The 18,302-nt window shown below is 42.4% G+C and overlaps 1 protein-coding gene and 1 long non-coding RNA gene across 10 annotated transcripts in view; one reads left to right on the top strand and one right to left on the bottom strand.

Moving 5' to 3' along the window:
- LOC133349211 (KH domain-containing, RNA-binding, signal transduction-associated protein 2-like) overlaps positions 1-18,302 on the bottom strand; it is a 46,693-nt gene that overhangs the window by 19,914 nt on the left and 8,477 nt on the right. For all 9 annotated transcript variants that reach the window (XR_009755915.1, XR_009755913.1, XR_009755914.1 and 6 more), the window contains exons 2-5: positions 11,921-12,048; positions 11,618-11,734; positions 7,150-7,296; positions 1,157-1,335 (exon numbers count right to left, since the gene is read on the bottom strand). Coding sequence is in view for 6 of the 9 variants with exons in the window: in XM_061562512.1 (XP_061418496.1) it covers positions 1,157-1,335; positions 7,150-7,296; positions 11,618-11,734; positions 11,921-12,048 (571 nt within the window). In the remaining 3 variants the exon portion in view is untranslated. The remainder of the gene's footprint in view (positions 1-1,156; positions 1,336-7,149; positions 7,297-11,617; positions 11,735-11,920; positions 12,049-18,302) is intronic.
- Positions 8,240-18,302, top strand: part of LOC133349212 (uncharacterized) — a 57,451-nt gene continuing 47,388 nt past the window's right edge. Inside the window, exon 1 of the long non-coding RNA XR_009755916.1 lies at positions 8,240-8,375. This is a non-coding gene — a long non-coding RNA (uncharacterized LOC133349212). The remainder of the gene's footprint in view (positions 8,376-18,302) is intronic.

The following is an 18,302-nucleotide window of genomic DNA, read 5'->3' as shown; positions in this document are numbered from 1 at the left end:
TGGCACCACTTCATCTTGGCATGAGACCATGGATTCAATCGTTACGTGATCCACTAACAACTACCTCCAGGACACCGGATTGAGAGCGTGCCTCAACCGCACCCCATTTTGATTTATGTAAAATATTAATGGCAGTGACGGCAGTGATTTTAGATCTGGTGGGTGGCGCAGTCAACGTACTCAATTTAACAATGTCGACGTGTAGCAATTGTTATTTTGTCACAATGCTGCATGGCATACACGTGCAGTAACAAGGTGACACAGATGCATTGGGTGAAATCAAACAGTAGGCAAATCGAAATTAATCAATTAACTAATGAACTATATCCTAGCATTACCGGCATAGCTAATTGCACAGTAAATGTGTTTGGTAGGCATTACCTTCCTATGCAATGACATTCACAGTGAGCACATGTGTGCAATTGTGGTTATCACTTTCATGCATCAGTGTGCAATTCTCTAAGGGCCTATCTATTGTGCTCCTATATCTCAGCATTCTATGCAATGGCATGTAAAACGGACAGCCAATCTCGCTAGGTCGCAGGTCACCGTCTTTCCACGGGGTTGAGACGAATGTCATCAATTACAAAAGAATCCCGTCCCACAGACACTGCTAAGAATGACCTCGCCTCAGCTAAAAGGTCCCACCTGTTTCCAGGTCTTCCTTTGCCAAAGAGACAATGGCTTCTCCCCTCCGGTTGTCTGAATGCACAGCTGCATTAATTGAATGCATAGCGGCATAGTCTCCTTAGGTTAAAGCAGTTTTACTACTGTATTTCCAATTTCACACCATCAAGAGTGTTAATTGTATTGTATATCATTGACTAATAACTTACCTGCAAATGAAACATACATATGCACATATACATTTATATATGCAATGTAACGGCAGTATGAAGAGTATTAATAAGTGTATGCTTTGTTTGACGACACCGCCTAAGGATTCAATGTGTCCCAGTTGTCTCCATTCACACACCATTGATACGAGAGAAAAAAAATGGGCATGACACACACTTGCTGCTGGAGAGAAACGGAAGAAGGTAAGTGGGAAAAGCCAGTGGAAAGGAGGTAAGTGAAGCCTGGGATTTCGGGCAGCACTGCCCTAGCATCTGTGATGTCAACCGTGGAAGCTCAATTGTCCGTGCACGGTCGGTACCTGGCAAGGGCATGCTGCAGCGATGGGAGCGGACGGATGGAGGGCAGAGGCACTGGAGCAGGATGGCCCCTGGCGTGGCCGCTTCTGCCGTGGACCCCAAGCCCGACCTCAGCATCGTCCTCTCCTTTGAGGAAGCTGAGTTCACGGAGCTGTTGCTGTCTGATCTCGTCATTGTAGTCCTGTAGAGGCCACGAAGACAGCATTGTATATTTTTTACTGTATTTATATAGATCATTGAAATATATATTTAAATATTTAATACATCGGCCAATAGTTATATGTGTATTAGCATTATATATGTATTATTGATATATTATTATGTATTGATATATATATAATTATCACAGCAATCAGTAAAAAACACGATTGAAGCTGTAATGGGTCAAGGAATAAATGCATTGCATTGAGCAAGGCTATACGAGCTTTGGAAAAAAGATGAGGGAAATAAATTCTAAAATCGAGCAGGCTATTGTTTATAAAAATGGTACGATTGTATAACGATTTAATATACAGGTAATGTTGGCATCCATTTAATCAAGTAACTAAATTAGAATGTGGCCACTTTATATTTACACGAAATAATTTCGTAGTTCAGTGCTCTAATTTAAAACATATATACTACACACAACACTTTGTTTTTGCAGTGTCAGCCATTTCCTTAGAGTGGGAAAAATACATTATCAGGGAATAAAATTTATGCTGAGAAAGAGAAATGCTGCCTGGTTAGCTATACTGTACAGCCATTAGTTATTTTTTTTTCAAAACTGCATATACACAATTATATCAAGTTTTGTTACTTTATGTTTTCATAATTTCACGTAGTTTATTAAGTTGTTATTCATTTCAAAATAATGTTCGATAGTGGAATGTGGTCCATTGTTGCTTTTAACTTTCAAATGTGCAGTGCAGCAGCATTGATGAGCGATTACAGACTGCGCAAAGCCGAGCAGGCTGAATCTCAAGACAGCCTTCAGGCATGTCAGTCTTTAACATGATGTGCAGCATCAGTCATCAGCCTGACTTGTTAACCTCACTCTTGTTTTGCGGTCTGCACGCACTTAAAATATATATATAATTATTTATTAATGTGGAATATATCACCGAGTAGCACAGCTGATCTTTTTGTGATGTTTAGGCAACACCTTGGTCGTTAATCATTTTGTTCTTTTGGGAATTTGGAGCACCCAAAATAAATCCTACGCATAAGGTGGACAACACTGAAACCTTCGCAAGTTTGTCAGAAAACACACGGTCTTTGCTATGAGTGTGCCACTGTATGTGTGTGATGCAGGGATCATCTCTATGCGATGTACCAACCTTGCCTCATTTACCAGATACATCACAACGTAATCAAGGCTGATGGCAGTGATGCCATCACCCTTCAGCACAGCCACCTTCCATCTGTTAAATTTCACAGCTGTCAAACAGTTGACACCTGGCTTGAAATTTTCGTGCACTTCACACCACTTTTCTACTTGTCAGTGACGGGTTTGCGGCTTATTACGGCCTGGTCCCACTGCAAGGGGATTAATGCCACTCCGCCTTGAGTGGCGGGTGAGCGGGCAGCGTGGGCACGGCCAAGGCACAGGTGGGGGGCGGAGGAGTGGGTGCTGTGAGTGCCTGCAGTGGTATGCGTGTGTATTGACTTGACACGCTTCTTTTGAGATGGCACTTTATTGAAGACACATTCACTTGACATCAGTCGGAGATACCACTGCAATAGCCCCGAGTGTCCCGCGCATCTCCCTTATATTCCAACCGAGTCCACGCCCCCCTTCTCGATGATTCTCGCTGACTCTGGACGCTCGCTCTACCGGCAGACTCAACCGTCCTCTTCCGTCACCTGACCACGCTCCCTTCTCGAATATTCCCGTAGCCACCAGTCCCTTCGCATTCACAACTGATACCCCTGTTATTACCTCCCGTGGCCACTAGTGCATTCGTACTGTAGGCTGACTTCCCTATCATTACCTCCCATGGCCACTAGTCCCCTCACACAGCATGCAAGTTCTATTGTCATTACATCACCCCCCATTCTTAAAAAGTATAGCCATCCCGGTTAATACCAAGACTTAAAAAAAAGACAAAAATGCAACAATTAGGGCAGAATGGCAACCCACAGCTGCATGGAAAATAACCCGTCACTCGACCACAGAAACCAACAACAACACAACATGATGACTGAGTGGTGCAAGTCGCCCCACGCGAACAACAGCAACCGCACTGGGGTACACACACGAAAAACAGTTGGCCTTGAGAGTTGACAGTCCACCTCATGGTTTGGAGAGACGCAATCGCAGCCGCTAAGCTCTTGACCGGGCCCCTGACGCCAGTCCATCGCACGTGGCGGAGTCCTGTGGACCTCTGAGAATCAGAGGGTCACATTCTGTGGGCGGCACAACACATCTCCCGGGTTGCACAACCATCCCGGACGACTACCCTGGCATGTCGGACCCACCAGACATTGGCCGCTCTGGACATGGATATGAGATGTCTGGTGGACAAACCAATGGTGACGCCCCACCTATACTCGCATGCACCAAAACCGATTCACTTCCACAATCTCGATCGGTCCCCACTATGGTTGTGCTACTTAGGTGATATCTGCAGCGGTACATACGCAGCTATGCTCTGTCACCGACACTCGCCCGGACGCAATCTGCCATGGCACGGTTATGTCCCGCATTTATTTCCTCAAAGCCGCACCCAGTTAAACAGTATGGGGGGGCCCGTGTTCCCGCTCGCACATCAGAGAAGGAAACAAATATAAACTAGCACTCAACAACGCACCCATCAAATTGTCCACACGCTTACTAGGCATGCACCAGCCACCACCTGTTCGCATGTTCCTTCTCCACCAGAGTTCTGGCGAACAGGGCTGTGTCTCCCGTATCAATATGGTGCAGCAATAGAGAAGTATGACCGATGTCGCACTTGCTCTTACTGAAAACATCTGAAATTGCAGCAACAATTACTTCAATTCGCCACGTTGTGCCTTAGGCAAATCATGATTGTCGCTACAAGGGCTTCCGCCCACGTTTCATCTGACCCGGCTCTGTCCCCCATCGCTTCCATGATATCTATCGCCACCGCCTCGCAACATGCGGGCTCACGTAGGCCAATACGGTAAGCCGCTGGGACCACAGCTGTCCTTCCACCCACATTCAACACTTGCAGGAATGGCTCTTAGCCAGCGTAAGCTCACGGGCCACACTGTTGGCGTCAGGAGAACCGCCGTATCTGGGTCGGCCGAATGCAACTGCCTGCGATACCGCTAGGGAACCAACATCTGTTTGCCCAGAGGGATCTCTACCGATCCCCTCAACAAGGCCTGAATCGCCACGTAGCACCCGCCTCCCTTCCAATAGGATCCCAAAAAAATAACCGCTGCCCCGACAACATCTCTTTACACATCTGATCCGTCAATTTCCGAGGGCATTCAATTGAAAAAGCTGGTGTCCCACAAGCATGGGATACCCCGCATTTATGAAATCACAACAGGACCTGTCACCGCAATTTCCCCAATCCTTCGAAACCCGTCACTCACCCGTGACCGATACAACCGACATGACCGACACAACCGAAACAACCGACGAAGGATGCAAGGTGATAATGGGGCCTGGGGGGACACACCTGCCTAGATGTGTGAGGTGACGTTTCGGGCCAGGTGTCTGTCGTGTCGCGACTTGTCTTCCGCCGTTATGGAGTGGTCGCCGGTGGGAAGACAGATGCTGACGACGCCGCTATCCAGGCGTCGCTCTGACATCCCGGCGTGATGTGCCCCAGCCGACCGCACCTGAAGCAGGCGATGGCAGGCCCTCGCTGTGGAGCAGTCACCTCCCCCCTTGGTCCCCAACCTTGAGGCCATAGCAAAGTCTCCCCCTGGCGTCGAACCCACCCGTGTACCTCCGCCGTCACCTCCTCCCCCAACTCCAAACCCTCCTCCATTGGCGACCCCGCACTCCTTGCTGACCAGACTGTCGAGGCCTTAGCCGACATCAGATAACTCGACCATGCCACCACATAAGGCCACCGGTTCATCCCCTCATGCCTCCCACCGCTTTTTCTGCACTAACTCCGTGTATTTAATCGGGGATCGAACATGGCTGCCATTTCACCATACGCCTTTTGTAGCATAGCCCTTCAGGTCCTCCGGCACAGCTCGGAACACTGCAAGGGTGTCGTCGTCAATGGCGGTAGGCAGGGCTCTCAGTGCTTCCTCTTCCGACCATCCGTTGGCTTGATACGCTGCCTCAAACCTTCTGGTGAAGGTGCCCCAGTCACCTTCCGCTGCTACAAATTATTTTACGGGCGTCATCCGCCACAGCTGGTCAGTCGCTCTTTCCCGTGCCGCCAGAGCTGCAGCCGCCTCGGCCGACATTTTGCCAACTCGCGAAATGGCGGCCATCGGTTGAGTGGTTTCAACCGTGGGGACTCCCACCATGCTCTCCTCCACTCCTCTTGCCGCAGCCGCGACAAGCTGCATGGTAAGCTGTCGGCCGGCCCCCTCTCTCCTCATTACCACCGCCCGTCCCTCTTCACCGGGAGGGTTGTTCACCGGGTCCCCGCCACCCAGTGCTTGTTGCAGGGGTCTCCTCCCCGTCCGAAGTCATCGTCAGTGAGTTCTCCTTGCGACCATGCCGCGGCATGATGACACCCCACTTCTGACACCAGTTGTAAATACGACTTGACACATTTCTCTTGAGATGGCACTTTATTGAAGACATGTTCACTTAACATCAGGTGGAGATCCCACTGCAACAGCCCGAGTCTCCCACACATCTCCCTGCTTCTCGTGCGCCTTTCGGTGTCATCTGGTCCAACACCATGTGAGACTAGGCTCTAAGGAAAGCTGTCTCGGGTGTGGACCAATCAACTTCAAGGACAGTGCATACATTATCAGAGTTATGTTTTTTATTTGCATTATGACTGCAGCTAATGAAGGTCTATGCAAACATCACTCCTTGTAAAAAAAAAGTGTCAGTTTTGTTGCCAGATAAAAGGGTAAAAAAAACAATTATAAATTCCTTATTTTGTATATAAAAATGTAATATTCCCTTTGATCTATAATTTCAATGAAATTATCACAGCAAACCAGCGTGTTTGAGGAGTGCGATATTAATGGCCGTATCTTGCACACAAAATATAATTTAATCACGTTTTATTTCCATGCAATTATATTCCAATTGTGTTATCAGAGTCACGAGACAAAAAATTATCATATTCAAAGCCAGTGCACCACTCCATGTTACAGAGGATCAAAAACATATTCGTCAACAACAACATATAATAGGCGACATTATAGGCAATGGCCCATCTGCATAGCAGACAGATCTCTCTTTATTTAGGTCAGTTATATTTACAAATATGTTGAGATTTGTATTAATTAATTCTGCTTATGCAAAAAAAAACGTGTTAACTATGTTACGAAATGGCTTTTATAAGGAAAAGCTACAATACTGCTGCCTGACATCGTATTGAATCGCCACTTATCTACACGACGGACATTGTTACTGTTTTGTTCATAACAATCAAACCGAAAATCGTTTTAGTCATCAGGGCTGGAAAAAAAAACTAAGTAAATTCAAACTCACTTTAATTTGATGGCTTCTTTGTGCATTTATATGCGACACATTGTATACTTGAAAACCTGGATTAATCATAGGTGGCTGCCCACACTCGAACCACATATCTCAGCTGTGCCGGCTCAGTACTCACATAAAGTATCAGCCCTCATCGGACAACCCAGCCATCTCAATTTCACACACAACGTTATTTCATTTCTTGAAAAATAATAATATCCATTTTAAAAACAAACATTTTAGGGTTATTCTTCGCTTCTAAATTGAAATCCAGAATTCCTGAATAAATAACTTTGTGTCAAATTTATTTTGGCACTCTTTTTGTAAATTGCATTATCTCATGTTTTCACAAGACGTTAAAATATTCTCACTTAAAAATGGAGCCAACACTGTGTTGTGTGTGACACTTACGGGAACAAGATATTTTTTAACTTCATCGAGAGCGTGACCCATTCGTCTGTAGGCTTGTGACGGTGGTGCAAACACCTCAATTAGTACGTGCAGATCCTCATTCAAATGCACATACTTGGCTTCGCCACTTTTTCGCAGATCTTCCTCCTACAGGGTGCAATATTTAAATGCATAAATTAATTATCAAATTAAGCAAAACCACGTTCCGTGTTAGCTTTTTCACTGCATAAAGCACAAGCAAAAATTAGGTTGGTGTTGCAAACAATAATTTTAATTGAAAACATTTTGCACACAGTTTAGTGAGCGCGTAAAAAAATGGGAGAAAAATTAGAGAAGAAATGTAAATCGCTATTGAAAATAAACCCTTAATGAAGTGGCTGGGTTTCCTAGGGTACTATTGTAACCATGCCGTGATACTCTGTATGAGCCTCAGCTTAAGCCTCAGGGCAAACTAAGTAACATGGCAGCCATGTAAAACCGCTTGAGGCGTTTCTCCTCATATTCTTAAGAATTATTGACGATTTTGCTCAGTGATGTTATTTGATTATTGGTGTTTTCACAAAATCATTTAATATTCCATGGTTTATTTTGGGGCAACTCGTGGTGGCTGGCCCATGACTCCCGAGTATACTAACTGAGAATACATGTGTAGTGACATCACGGATGTCACTGTGTAAGTGCCGGCCATAGAGAGGCACGGCGTGGGATGTATTGACATCGCGGGCACCACGTATATGTGGGTGCAGTACCGGTCCTAGAGGGGCTCGGTGAGCGCTGCCTGGCAGTGCTGGATGGCACCACGCTCTGCGTGCAGTGCCGACCCCTACAGGATAGGGTGTGAGAGGGCCGGCCATGGGAATGGGGTTACTATGGGCCATGGCACTCTAGTTGACCCCGAAGGACTTCGTGACCGATAAAGTGTACACAGGGCCCCAGGTGTGGGCTAGGGGTTGTGTCAGGGTTGGGTTTCTGCCGGAGGATTCTAGAAGGTGGTCGTGGCTAAGGGCGGAGCCAGCCACGCCACAGAGGATGTAAGACGGGTCCCAGAGAGGGACCGGCTGCTGTTGTTCATCCTGAAGAAATCTACGTTCTATGTCCTACAGACTCTCCAACACGTGGACCTGGACCCGAGCTGTAGCCTGGTGGTCCACCACCATAGGTTGTTATCTGGTTAAGGGGCAGTTATCCCTTTGTGTTGGTGTTAATAAATGTGTTTCCTCCAAAAAGTAAGTCTGCGACTCAGTTGAACTCACTACACATGTATTGTTATTAAAATTGTTTAATAATGAAGGTTAAATAGCTCGAACTACATTTTAACACCGTTTTATTAAATTATATTCAGTATCCCCATGTGGAGATTTGTTTTCATGAACATCTCTCCTTCGGTATTTTTTAAAAGTATTTTAATACAGTGGCACTCACATAAGTTGCAGCTTCATATTCTCCCGATATTTTCAACTCCAAACACAATTTTTATCAAAGTAAACTGAGGAACACTTGTGAAGTAAAGCTTTCCGTGGTTTCTTGGAAGCGAAGTTTGCCTGTGTTCGTGTCCAGAGGGGGTTCCACATGTGCTCGGTTTTGATACAGCACCCAGCCAGGGTCACCACTGGTTGCTCAAAAATCTATGCTTTCATTTTATTCAATCTCACAGCAGTGAAAATCCTGGGGTGATGGTGTCAGAGTGGCTGTTCATTCATCAGTCCAGCAGAGTGCCCTCTCCTATCCCAGAAATAGAGGTACATATATGGGTCACTAGGGTCAGAATTGATGATGTTGCCAGTGCCCTATCCACCAGTAGTGGAAATATTGTCCTTCAATAGGGCATAAGAAGTGTGTGCATATGATACCTCCCAAGAGTTGTTCATACATGAAGCATGAAATGTGGAAACATATATTTTACTTTTACGTATTTGTAATGCAGTGACGGATTTCTTTAGACGTGATTTAACCGAAAGAACCAAATAATAATTATTACGTCGTATATATTTTTAATCATCAATAAGGTCAAGTTGAAAGTGTATCCATGCTGATACAAGTGTCGTGCAGTGCTCACGTCTGTTGACAATCCAGTACCAATAGTGTGAATTCTGCTGTCCCGTAATAGTCTCCATTCTCTCCATAGCAATCACTTTCTGAAATCCTATCAAATGGTCGTTGTATTATGTAAGATATATAAGAATGAAGGAGTAAGTCATCTACCCAAAATAATGATTTCAACCAAAACATCGCTGCTATTCTATTGTCTAACACCCATTCCTTTTGGAGCCATGAGCTTAACCTATAACAATGGAACTTTAAAGTCGATAATGCTTGGAAGGCCAATTGGAGTTCACAAAAACTAACTAACAAACACCTCATAAGAGACTTGATGCAGAAGATCTCCAGCTTCGATCTTCCATGAAGCTAAAGGCTGGCAACGCTAAACCCATCCAGTGCACAAACCATGGCAGATGTGGATAACTTGATGCACAAATGGAAAATAAAAACTCTCCCACAGTGTGACTGTGGTCAACTAGAACAGGTCATGGAACATATGTGAACATTACGAAGAGGCCATCACAGTAATGCACTCTGCTACTCCTGACACATGTAAAACATTGCTTTACATCAACATCAGCCATACAACGATTTGCATGTATGCATGTATGTTGAACTTCTTTTGCACTGTACATAGCCAACCGTTCTAATTGGAGGCGCCAACCATGCTAATCGGAGATTTCCACATCGCTCAGCTCTGTTGTTGGACTTAAGTCTGTGAAAGAAATCCCGCATTCCTATACTAAAACTAATACTTCCCTCTGAACAACCACTCATGACTGCCCACCGAGTGGTGAAGGCTGATTCGGTGATACCTATTTTACAAACCCTGAAGAGATGATGTGTTAATTTGTACCAACTATAGAGTCATATAAACTAATTGAACGCTTGACGTTATCTTATTTATAAGGTATGCAATGCCTTTTAATAGACTTGCATCTGTTGTGGCCAAATATATATTAAGTGTGTGGAGTACAAGATCCGACCAAGTCCGCCGAGTGTTCGCCGAGCTGCATTGCCTTCCAGTTCCCGAACGAATACATTATAAGGTTACACTCATTACACAAAGTTCTTGCCACAAATGAACCATACTATCTTGCTTATCTCTCCGGTCATTCTCGCAGAAGCTTTAGGCTAGCCATCGAACAAATATGGTCACTGCTTTCAGATGCTCTTCTGCAGCTGTCCTTCCGATGTTAGGAAGCCACTGGAGCTATGCACTTTTAAATCTAAATTGAAAACTCATTTTTTAACTGCTTTTTATGTTTGGTTTGTTGTCCATCCCCCGTACCTCCGATTAGCATGGTTGGTAACGTAGGGTGCAAACGAAGTCCAACATTCATATAATAACAATATACTACATGACTAAACTCTATTTAGACTTTATTCAAGTAATATAGAAATTTATCCAGGAATTCCATGTTTGTTTGGTCAGTATTTATTTGCAACTTGATCTTATCTATTGTATATTTAACATGATTTTGGAATATATTGTAGTTAACTCGAATATAAGTGCACTTTAATTTTGTAATTGTTAAGTAAGGAATATAGTTCAAAATTTGACTGACATTAGAATGTCAATACTTTTTGCATTTACATTTACGATTGAGACTGTTTTCTTGTATTCAAACTCATTTATCCAGGAAAGTCTTACTGACAATCAAGATTCAACTGCAGTAATTGTGAATAATTTTCCTTTGGATGTTGTGTTATGGGGATGATTACCTATTTGAATAGCTTTACGTTTCTGTTGTTCAAGACGTCTTTGAATTTCCACCCAAAGTCCTGTGCATTCAGTCTTGAGACTATTTTCAGAGACTTTGGCTAAAAGATGTGTGGTGATTTCATTATCGAGTGTTTTCACTTTTTCACAACCCTAATGCCCAGCAAGAATTCCACCCACGAGATGATGACCCTCAAAGATGTAGTGATGAGCAAGCTATGTTCTGCAATATAATTTACTGGCCACCTCATGGCTCTATTGGTGAGTGTCTCATGCAAATTGTTACGTTTTCATGATCAACCAACGACCCCCATCTCAAAAACGCTTGAATGCAGACACACACATACACCACAAGTTTAGGTGTGCTTGAAATGTAAACATTATTGGTACATCTTCTTGGTTCTTTCGGTAAAGTCACGTAGAAGGGAAGTAATAAAATAATAAAAATAAAACATAATAAAACAACAACGCAAGCAGCCGTCCTCAGGTGAAGAGGACGGCTGCTTGCGTTGTGGCCGAAACGTCGTGAGAATTGTTTTATTATGTTTTATTTTTATTATTTTATTACTTCCCTTCTACGTGACTTTACCGAAAGAACCAAGAAGATGAATCCCTGCAGTCACGAAAGCTTTAAATCGAAAATTATTGGTACATTTATAGTGAAGTGTGTCAGGTTACTTACAACCAAAAAGCCATGTTACCCACCTTGTCTCTGTCTCGCATGGAGCCTTTACCAAGGATTGAGAGTTTTGTCCCAGTTTCTTCCTTTAGCCTCTTTAGAGAATTCCCTCTTGGGCCCAACAGCTTGCCAATAAAATTAAACTGCAAGGGGAACAATGCATTATTTCAAAATAAATGTTTGAATAATGCAGCGTGGTTTTTTATGATTACAATGTATCATTTGCAGTCGTTATGATGAAAGAAAAAAAATTACACCATTTGACTTTGTGATAAAATAGTATGGCAATCAATGGCACAGCTAAAATGCAGTGATTGTGAACAATTTACCTTTGGATGTTGTCTTACGGGGATGATTACCCGTTCGATTAGCTTCACGTTTCTGTTGCTCACGACGTCTATAAATTTCCATCCATTCTCTCCAGAAGAGTTTCTTCCCTTTTGGCTTTTTTCCACCTCTGCAATCAAAACAACATTGACAATTATAATACATTATTCTCCAACAAAAATACGTAACGATGTACTTGCATTATTTATCATCGTCTTGCAAAACCACACTGAACTTGCAAGTACCCGTGTGTATACTTATACCAAACAAAAAAATCGGCAAGTATGCTATGTTTCTTCTTCTTGGTTCTTTCTGTAAAGTCACGTAGAATGGAAATAATAAAATAATAAAAATAAAACATTATAAAATAATTCTCACGACGTTTCGGCCACAACGCAAGTAGCTGTCCTCAGGTGGAGAACAGGTCTGTCGAGGAGACATAGTCTGAATCACAAGCCCCAGGCTTGGAGCGACTATTTAAGCTGGGATGGAGGGGCGAAGAGCGCCTTGACAAAAGAATTTGCATATCAAGAGGAATTTAGCATATTTATGGGAAATGCAGATATGTGATTAGTACTACTTGTGAAATGCGTAGGAGGATTGGCGAGGGGTTTAAAGTCATTATGCCCGTGCATTATGCAGGATTAGCAGCATCAACGGGAGGGGATAGGGGTAGCATTATTAATGCTACCCCTATCCCCTCCCTCTGTCTCCTCGACAGACCTGTTCTCCACCTGACGGCTACTTGCGTTGTGGCCGAAACGTCGTGAGAATAATTTTATTGGTTTATTTTTATTATTTTATTACTTCCCTTCTACGTGACTTTACCGAAAGAACCAAGAAGATGAATCCCTGCAGTCACGAAAGCTTTAAATCGAAATTTATGCTATGTTTATTCAAGGAAGGATAACATTTATTTTTCTATGAGAACAACGTGGTGCTTTTGTTGTTGCACATTTATCGAAAGATCTAAAAATTCAACTGACACAGACGCTATCATCTTGTATGTGTGCTCCATAAAATATTCACCGCAGGAGGAATATTCAAGCTGGCAGCACGCAAAATGCATCTGTGTTAGTTCAATGCCTTTATCACTTTGCTCATTAATAACAATGACACTTGATCACTGCATCGATTAACACTGAGGCAATGTGTGCACAGCGCACAACACAATACAATTTAAATCATATGGACAAAGACCTAACTCGACACGGTATTTCTAAACAAATACATGAAGGATAAATAAATATGCACGTAACACATTCCAGGCTGCTAGAGTGGTAGTGGTGCGATGCGGGATTTGTGCACCTAATGGTATTTAGTTGCACATTATGGCAGCAAAACCATCAGCGGTGCAAGATGGTGTTAATTTCAAGTGCTCCCCAATGTAGGCGCTACGAATAATTAGTTGTTGTTGAAGGCAGCAGTTCAGTGAGGGTATCAATTGGCTTACAGCCACATGCTGCTTTGAGACGAAGTAAGCTTTCGCGACCAATATTATTCATAATAAGGGTTCTTTAGTTAGATTGCGTAAGTATAAATGTGTCGTTAACACGCCACCACCCGATACAGCCAATTAGTAAGGTTGTCACGTAAACAAAACGTGGCAGTTAGTTACTACTTCAGCCCACCGGTGTGTTGGAGAGTAATTCTCCAACATTTACAATTTGAGTACGACATTTTACTGGTAATTAAATCCAGCATCATCGGGCGATTTTGCCAAAATTGGAAAAAACCAGCAGTGCGCCAACTAATTGGCACGTTTGGTTACGTAACAAACCTTAATAATTAGCTGCTTCGGGAAGTGGCAGGTTAATGACGCATTTATACTTACGCGATCTAACCCAGAAAAAAACGTTATTATGAACGTTCTGCTTTATTTAAAAGACAATCACAGAATCATAATGTCCGCAAGGAAGCAGGCAAAGAAGTTTGAAAGGCTGCTCATGCTTGGTGTGTTTGGCAGCATGGTGTCTTCTGAACTCCACCGCTGAGTTAAGCATCCTGCGGGCATAGTTCATCTTGCAGTCAATAAAATTACTCGACGGGTAGTAAAGTTTACGTGAACTTTATAAACTCCAGCTGTGATGTCATGGGGGTGAACATTATGAAAATGCACATTTGGAGATAGTCACTGCATTAACATAGCAAAGTTTGCATACAAAGTCTGCATTTTACAGCATGTGTGTGCAATTATTGGGAAGGTCCCAGTAACATGAGATGTATTCTTAGCCATGCATACCCAATGGCAATTAGTACCTGAATATTTCCTGGACCTCCCCGATGCCAATTTAACATCGAAAGAAGGGGGTGCTTCGTGCAGCACACATTATTTCTGGGGAGACAAAGGTAGCTCGGGGTGGTGCTGGCCACATTACTTCCTCGTGTGCAATTCCGGCTTTAATAGGATATTGTTAACATCACTTACTCAACAGTCTATTAAAGTAAATGGGAGAAATTGAATTTGTTTGTTGCCATTGCGTGTAGATATAGCCACAGTGGTGAAGTGGTAGCACTCTTTAACTATGAACGTGATGACCCAGCTTTCATATCTGGACAAATCTAACCGGTGGCAAGTGGTGGGTGAACCAGGCTTTATTTCCTCATTGGTTAACTCAACCTAAAATAATAATAATAAAAATACATACATGAAAATGTCCAGGTGAATAATGAGTGGGACTTACTATTGTTATATGTCCTTAATATAATACTTATACTGAGACTGACCACTTATAATACCTGCCGGTCATTCACTATGACTGCATAAGAGAGAAAATGTCACAAAACCATGATCGTGTCTCGAATGATGGATACGGGGTTTTTGACTGTAAGGGTAAAAAATAAGGAAACATTTAATGAGTTAAACATTTATGCTGCTACTCTTCCTCAGGAGATGACTTTGTACTCCGAAATCATTGCCGAAATATTCACACTCGAGTCCTCAGTGGACACACAGGGATGGATTCTGGCAAACAAACCTCTGGCTTTCTTATCGCATTCACACTGGAGTGCTGCCATATGTGCCAAACTATTCTTCAGCAGGAGATGGAGGAATATTGTATATTTTAACATGCATAATATATTAAATAATGTATTAAACAAAGTCTAAACATAGTCTTTGGGTCTTTCAGTAGTCACGTAGACGGTTCAAAGAAAATAACAAAAAACTACGACGTTTCGATCACAACACAAGCGATCGTCATCAGGAGGAAAGACCTCTTTCCTCTTTCCTACGTGACTTTACCGAAAGACCAAAAGAATATGAATTACTGCAGTCACTAAAGCTTTAAGTCAAAGTGTAAACATTTGGGGAATTGGATATTTTAAGCATTCACACCTAATACTAATATGATTTTCAATACGAAAACCTCTAATATCAACGCAATTATAAATTATATTTTATGATAATTGCACCTGCATTTAGCTTATTTGGCTACATATGGTAAGAAAGAAGTTCAACGTACATCAAGTTCAAGTTCATTTATTAGGTGTAGCCCTGTGAGCCATTCAGCTCTTGAATCGGGTGCAACCGCAACAAACAAAAAACAAAAACATGAACAAAAAACATCTTAAAGTGAATATGTGACTAAGTGCAAACAGAAAATTCAAGAAAAAACAGCAAAAATATTGCAGAAAAAACACCGTACACCAACGCTGTGTGCAAAAATCTCAGTGGGATGCAAGTCAAACAACAACAACCACAAGACAGCTTAGATTAAGGCCATCAGTCTAACTCTGTACTACAACAAACAAACATGGCTAAACCAATACACTTTTCGAAATCACCAAAATAAAGCCATGAAAGCAATGAAAAAGCAACCATAGGAACTGTGACGGAATTTTTACAATAAATGGCATAAACAACATCTACTACCAAAACCCTGCAGCCATACAGAGATAGATTTCACAATGAAGCCTAGTCAATTTGAAAATATTATGAGTAAAATAATTAAGCATAAGAAAATAAAAAAAATGTCAGTAACTTTAGTTAAAACTTTTCGATTCCTGCTTTGCCATGTAATTATTAAATAGTGAATTCGTGTATATTCACAAGAGTTATAATACATGAAAAAACCCCATATGGCAATTGGGTATATCTAAAATATATACACATTTCTCCCTGTAAAAATGGTGCCAGTATAAATTTAACAAGGTAATATTTGGAATTTATAACGCCATTGTAACATTTCCTAGAGGTTTAATCTGTCCTGAATTTGTTCATATGTGCTTGTCTGCTTATTAAAAGCTGGTATTTATGCACACTGTGCACTAAAAGTTATTTCCTTGCCAAATGAAAACACAGTAACATGCCCTTTTCAGGTTTGTAATAGCAAACCTTTCATTAAAGACACATGAGATTTTGGGTTTTCAGTCAAGTTTTGAAGTTGAAAAATAAATCACCCAGGATTATATATAAAAGTACATGGACAGGAAAGCATGTATAGTCAGGTGAGTAAATTTAAACTACAAGTCTATGATTAAAAGTAGGCCTGGGTTGGACAAAACAAACCACAACTACAAAACGGACAAACAGAAACCAGAGTGGATCGGTGCACATTTAGACCATGTAACAACAGTTCACACAAGTTTAATAGCGAGCATGTTGAACTTATTTCGCACCATACGTAGCCAACCATGCTAATCGGAGGTGTGGGGAAGGACAACAAACTAAACAGAAAAATCAATTCTAAAGAAATGAATTTTCAATCTAGAATTAAAAGTAGATAACTCCAGTAGCTGCCTAATATTGGAAGGAAGAGCATTCCAGATGGCTACAGAAGCGCATCTGAAAGTGTGCGATGCAGTGACCATTTTGTTTGATAATTCACCAAAAGCCGCTGCGAGGATAACCGGAGTTTTCGTGATGGCTTATGCTCCTTGATGAGATCAGCAAGGTGTTGTGTTTTTTTTTGGTGGCAAGCACTACGTGTGTAATGAGTGTGACCTTATAAATGTATTCGTTCGGCAACTGGACACCGATGCAACTCAGCGAGCACTGAATAGACATGGTCGGATCTTGCAATACCCATCACGACACGTGCCAAAAAAATTGTACACGCTGCAGCTTGGTAATGTTTTCACCAGACATCCCGTAGAGTAGTGAGTTAGAATATTCGAGCTTTGTCGATAGTATGCTACACTCCGCTGTGTTGGCTGTGCCACGACTTGGTAATCGTGGAAAATAACCTACAGATAAATTCAAGCACTCTAGAAAAAATATATTTTTTAAATAACTGCATTAATACTGAGTAAAGAACCCAAAAGTGTATTGATGAGTGCATATGTGATGAATGCAGCCCTGGTGCATTGTTATTTTCCTTGTAAGGAGCATCAAAACTTAAAGTGGATTCACCAAATGTAGTATGGCAATGACGTTTGGGATATGGCATTATAATAAAAACACATCTTAAGTTTTGAGGGTTTGCTATTGGAATTAACAAACTACTAAATGGTATGGTAAAATATTAGTGAATGCATGAAATACAAATTTCGACCAATGCATGTCTCGTCTAACTAAATCCACTATGACTGTGATACACTTTCTAGCCTTGCGGCATTAACATAATTCAGTCCAGCTTTGGTATTGGGGTAAGCACACACACAGCAGTACATTTGTAGCAGAAGACATGTTATACCTAGTATTGTTTTGCCATGTTCCCACAACTACTGAGCAAACTGGCTCATTAGCCTAGGAATGGTTTTGAGCCATTCCAGCACAGCTTAGATTCTGTCCCAACGTTCCATGAGCCACATATCTCCATAGATGTCCCCCCACCTCTCGCTGTCCCCTCCACATACGTCCCTGCCTTGCTGCCAGAGGAAAACGACATTTATTTGATACAATGTAATTTATTTTTAATACATACAGTATAAGCTATCCCAAACAACAATACTGGATAGTATTATTATTTACTTTTAAAATGCATTTTCAGTATTTTGGACCAAAAACACAGCCTTTCCGCATTAACCCAGTTTCCAAATGTAAAAGGTGCGGGTGCATGCAGCCCTGAAATTGCTCGCTCTTGCCAATGCTGGAGGATCTCCAATAGAGTGGGCTCTAGAGGGCCCATCTAGAGGGCAATCGGCTTACTCTGCCACGTTGGTCAGATGTCTGAAACAGCGTGGCACAGGATAGGCCAGGTTAGCCTGGGCAAAACGTGTTTCTGCCAGTGGGCCATACAGGCCAGTTAACAAACGACTTTGGTGCCGCGGGAAGGCTGCTTCCTGTACGTGGACTCAGTAAGGGTGCATTGGGGACCGAAAAAAAACATGCTAGATCGCGTCCCAGTATGAGTTTATAGTCCCTCGCTCCCAAGAGCATACATTTCCCAGTTTTGAACCTGAATTGTAAATGAGCCACACCTGCCCCATGGGATGGATAAT

This window comes from Lethenteron reissneri, chromosome 29, assembly GCF_015708825.2.
Source record: "Lethenteron reissneri isolate LAM-NWPU_2019-01 chromosome 29, ASM1570882v1, whole genome shotgun sequence".
NCBI classification, from domain to species: domain Eukaryota; kingdom Metazoa; phylum Chordata; class Hyperoartia; order Petromyzontiformes; family Petromyzontidae; genus Lethenteron; species Lethenteron reissneri.
Note: the sequence above shows the minus strand (reverse complement) of the source record. Positions and strands in the feature narration are given on the sequence as shown.